Source organism: Eptesicus fuscus, chromosome 12 (genome assembly GCF_027574615.1).
Source record: "Eptesicus fuscus isolate TK198812 chromosome 12, DD_ASM_mEF_20220401, whole genome shotgun sequence".
NCBI lineage: Eukaryota > Metazoa > Chordata > Mammalia > Chiroptera > Vespertilionidae > Eptesicus > Eptesicus fuscus.
In genome coordinates, this window is record NC_072484.1 from 12571065 (window position 1) to 12576168 (window position 5104).

General features: G+C 46.0%; 1 protein-coding gene across 1 annotated transcript; it reads left to right on the plus strand.

The window, feature by feature from the left end:
• Positions 1–1252: 1252 nt before the first annotated feature.
• CST11 (cystatin 11) lies at positions 1253–4040 on the plus strand. The gene is made up of 3 exons (XM_008141302.3): positions 1253–1474; positions 2090–2194; positions 3957–4040. The coding sequence occupies exons 1-3, from the start codon at positions 1253–1255 to the stop codon at positions 4038–4040; spliced, it is 411 nt and encodes a 136-aa protein (XP_008139524.1).
• Positions 4041–5104: the final 1064 nt, after the last annotated feature.

Genomic DNA, 5104 nt, shown 5'->3' on the forward strand with positions numbered 1-5104 from the left:
GGAGGAATGCAACCCTACCAACACCTTGATTTTAGGACTTCTGAGCTCCAAAACTGTGAGATAATAAATGTGTGCTGTTTTAAGCCACTGTCCTTGGTAACTTGATAGGGCAGTCAGAAAAAACTAACACAGCTGCGGAGAGAGCTGAGAGGGGGGTTAACTAACTAGCAGTGGAGGTTAGGGGAGAGCCAGGAAGGCATCAGCTGAAGAGTCAGCTTTAAAACTCCAAGTTTGGGGAGCACTGAAGCTGAAGCCAGTAGAAACTTTCCAGTCCCATTTTCCTTCGCTAGTACCAGCACTAGGAAGGTCCTCAAACCCCGGGCTGTGAGATGGTGGAGGGAGAGTAGCCAGAATAGATGGGGAAGGGGGAAGCAATTACTCCTGCCCACATGCAGACCTCTAGGAGGTTCAAAGCTCTGACAATGTGGAGCGGTTACTGACCACATGGAGTATCTCCATTGCTGGGCCGAGGCCATCTGCACTGTCTTAAAAGGTCCCAGGGGACAAACAGCATGGCTGTGTCCATCCAAAAGGACAGCAGAGAGTGAAAATAAAGCCACAGCATGACTACATCTGCAAGTGGAACGTTTCCCATACAGGGCACATCCTCAGCTTTCTGGGGACATCAGCTTCTCCAAGGGGCCCAGGCCTCCCAAAGTTAAGAATTATTGACACAGAAGAAAAGGCCAAGGATTGGGCTTGAGGGAAAGCTTGTATCCTGGTTGGCCAGATAAAGTGGGGAGGGATGACAAGAAAAATCAGAGGGAAGGTCAAGAGGACAGGGAGGACGTGGTGGTGTTCACTCAGCTCACCTGTTCATGCCCCACTGCCCTGGCATCAGCATCCCCTGTGTCTCAAGAGCTTCCTGTCCCTCCGGACCTCCCACATCCCTAGCTGAAGCGAGCTCATTGAACAGAGGGCCCTGGCCTGGCTTCCACCCAGATAATGCTGGGGCAGCAGGAGGAAAGGGGGGTGTTGCTGAGAAAGCAACCTGCAAAAGAGGAGATGGGTGTTTGCATGGGTGTATGAGTAAAAGACATGAACAGATGCAAAAGGGTAAGAGGAAGTGAGAGTGAGCTTGCCAGCCATTGCACAATCTCCCCTGCTCATCAGGTTCAGCTGCGGATGAAGAGACGGGTAGGAGAGCTGTGGGCGTCCACGATGGATGGGCTTAAATCCGCCAGGCCAGTCGGAGTCCCTGGGAACCAGGACGTGGAGGGAGCTCTTCCTAGACTCCCTGAGCTGAGGGGCAATGGCTAGACCTAGGCAGGCCCCACAGCTTCTACTGGCCATTCTGGTGGCCCTGGTGGCCTTCACCTACCAAGTAAAGAAGACCTTCATGAGTGTCCAAGAAGTGCCTGCATCAGGAGCCTACGTGGTAACCACCTTGGAGTACGTGACCAGTGAGTTCAACCAGGAAAGTGATGACAAGTACAACTTCCGGATTGTGCGTGTCCTGAAGGTCAAGAAGCTGGTCAGTGGGCTCCTCTCCCCTCTCTTCCCCGTGCCCCTACGCCAGGGGACTGCTGACACTCTGGGGCAAGTCCATTCACGTGAAATTCAGCCTCATTTAATGTGAAGTGGACTTTTGAAGAGAAACATAAGTTCACTGATAAAGTTAAGTTGCTTAAGTGGTGCCCAATACCAGAGTCAGTACATTATGGCCCAAGGGCCAAATCTGCCTGTTGCTGCCTCTATAATTCGTTTCATTGGTTTCCCAGCCACACCATGTGTGCCATGTCCTATGGGCTGCTTTTGTGCTGTAATTGCAGAGTTGAGGCCACATGCCCCCAAAGGCTTAATGTTTGCTCCCTGGTCCTTTGTAGACAAAATTTGCAGACCCTGTACAGGTATAATTGGCATCATTTGGGTTTTCCAATGGGTGGCTTTGCCCACAGAATGGTTTCTAGTGAGTTATCCTCAAATGACAAAAGGAGGCATGGGAATCAGATGGTTAGGGGAGAGAGGCGTCCACTTCTTTATCCAGGATGGAGTCCTTGCCCTTTGGCACCATGGAAAAGAGGTCCCACCCCCAGAAGCTATGGAGAAGAAGAAATCCTTTTGTCTCCTTGCCACTTGCTTCCCACAGGTTACCGACCACCTGGAGTACCACGTGAACTTCGAGATGCGGCGGACCACCTGTCAAAGGCTGGAGGCCAACAACTGCAGCTTTCAGGAAGGGGTGCTTTACAAGGTACTGGGTGAACGCACCTTAACTCAGGGTGAACTCGTTTTTAATGGGGTTTGCCTGTGATTTTAGGATGATGTGGGGTGGAATTATCGGGGATATATTTGAGCTTGCTTAAAAAGGAAGCAAGGTAACAAACACCTGCTTTCTCAAAACAGAGCAGTGAAGGTGAGAGTAGCCCAGATCCTGCCTGGCAGGTCCAGCTCCTTCATTGCTGGAAAAATAATGAGGAGGTCGAAAGGGTTGAGAGGAGGAAGCTAAGTGGCTGAGCTCCAGGGAACACTCTGTGGCCGAAGGAAGTAGTTAGCTATTTCAGCAGCCAGTGGGACCTCACTGGTGTGCCCTGATGAATTTCTGAATATCAGCCTAATGTTAACACAAAACCATTGGGCTACTGGCCTCTGTCCCTTTCGTCCAGCAGTGTTGGAGACAAAAATGGGAGAAGAGATAAGAAAATGAGTTCAGAGATAGTTTAACAGGTGGTAGGAGTGGGTTGGGGTAAGAGAGGTCAAACCTGTATATGTGTGATCTGCTGAGGAGCCACCAACCCCAACAGTGGCTTAGTTCCCCACCCCCGCCCCCGGCCGCCCACGCTTCATTCCCACCCAGTGTTGTCACATCCGAGAGAGGCTGGCCTGACATTCATAGCTGCAGTGTGCAGTCAGGATGGGCCCACTTGCATAGGGCCTTGAAGGACTCAAAGCCCAAGGCCCTGCAAATCACTTCTCTTTACCCAAATGAGTTAGAATGAGGATGATCCTATGCCTGGAATAGTCCAGATTTGCACCTAGTTTCTTAGTGACATCACTAATGGCATCCCCATTTGCTTACAACATGTCCTGGTTCATCAATTATATGGTGACCCTAGTTATAATGGCCTGGGGTGTTCTCAATGTAGAAACGTGTGATCAAGAGCTGCCTCTGCACTTTCGTCACAAATAATTCTTCAACATCTAGCAAAATAGACTTTTTTTAGTTCTTCCCTGGAGAAGATCATGAAATCTATTAACAAAGTAATTGAAGATAGAAGTAAAGTAAAATTGGAGGGTCTTATTAATATGACAAATTTAATTGGTGGAATTAGTATTCTGATTTTTATTTTAGGAAAAATGTAAATGCATAGTTAAGCCTCCCACCACCACCACATCCCCCAGCCTGGACTTTCTAATGAAGAGCAGGAAAACAAACTGACACTAAAAAATGATAATATGCAAAATTTATTTATTTATTTTTCATTATGGAGGAAGAAGGAAGTTAAAAAATAAAAGAACATCTTGAGAGAGAATAGGGGCAAGGGAGAGAGAGAGGGAGTAAGTATATGGATGGATAAATAAAGGATGGGAGGAAGAAAGAAAAGATGGAGGGACTGGATGAAAAAAAAGCGAAAGAAAGGAAGGCTAGATTGATGGAAACAAGGATGGATGGAGATGGATGAAAGGATGTATGTATGTATGGATGGATGGATGGATTGATGAAGCCAGTACAGGTCAAGTAAGAAAAAGCGTGAAGTAAACAACACGAATAAAAATGAAGAGGGAAAACAATCAGTGAATATATGCAGGGTGGACACTTTATTTCTATTCTCTAAGTTTAACTACAAATAGAAGAACATTTTCTGGAATGATTTCAACTCTACTACTATCAAGTGATTAAAGTCACAATAAAGAATAAACCATCCACAAGTATTATATCCTCTTCTTTCCCCTTTAAACTTTCCACCTTGATTGTTATCTTTTTAAAATGTTTTTTTTTGTTTTTTGTTTTTTAGCAAATTGAGTGCTTTTACTCAGTGTTTGTTGTTCCCTGGTTTGAAAAGTACAAAATTCTGCACAAAAATTGCACCAATGGCTAGGTGTCCTGGAGAACACACCTGTGGTCACTATATGTGGAAGTATCCTGCAATAAGCAGTAATTCCCTGTAAAGAAAATAAATGTTTGTCCACCTGTTCTCTTAAGGTTCTTAATGTGTAAAACTCCATTTCCCTCCCCCCCAAATTCTTCAGTTCATAATAATATAATCTGAAGATCTTCTGGGCAGGGCAGTTGTGGGGTCCAAATGAGATGACTTGAATAATTTCCGGCCTGATAGCCTTCATAACCTGCATGATAGCAGAACTTCAACACTATCCTCGCATCCAGGAGGTTTCTTTAAATTAAAACAAAACGGAGAAAGGGGAAAGAAGAAAGAAGAGGAAAGAAGCTCTAAGCCAATAGATGTTGGCAAGTATGACCTATGATGGCATCTCTGAGGGGTCCAATAAAGAGTATCTCTTTTCTTGTCTAAAATGCAAAACACAGGGAAATAATATAAGTAACTACAAAAGCTAAAAGGCCTTTGTCGCTGATAAGGACTAAGTTGGGAGATGTGCCTTATTTTTATAGGCAAGTGCACTTTCTAATACCAAATTCTAGAATTAAACATATACACCCAGCATCAGCAACATTGGACCAGAGCAGGTCTCTTCACAGAGAGATTCCTCTCCTGGAGTTGACAAGGAAAATGCGTGCCCCAGGTGGGAAAGAGTAGGACCTGGACTACAATGCCCAGTTTTTTTCTTCCCAAATAGGCCAATTCGATTAAGTTCTCCTGGAGAGAAGTGATGAGGACAGCAAAAGCAGGAATGCTATGTAAGGGGCTCCTCTTCCATGGATGGCAATTAGCAGTGGAGAATAAGCATCCCCCAACAGCGTGATTCAAGATTTTAAACAAAGCCACCAGGCTATTCTCTCCACTCTACTTCTCCCTTTGCAAATGTTGCTCTGTGTCCTTTCACTATAATGAACCCCAGCCATGAGTATGACTCTATGCTGAGTCCTGGGAATCCTTCCAGTGAATCTGATACTGGGGGGGTGGGGGGGGGGGTTGGTGTTGGTCTAGGGTTCTTGGACACACTCAAAAAGACACGTGTCAGTCAC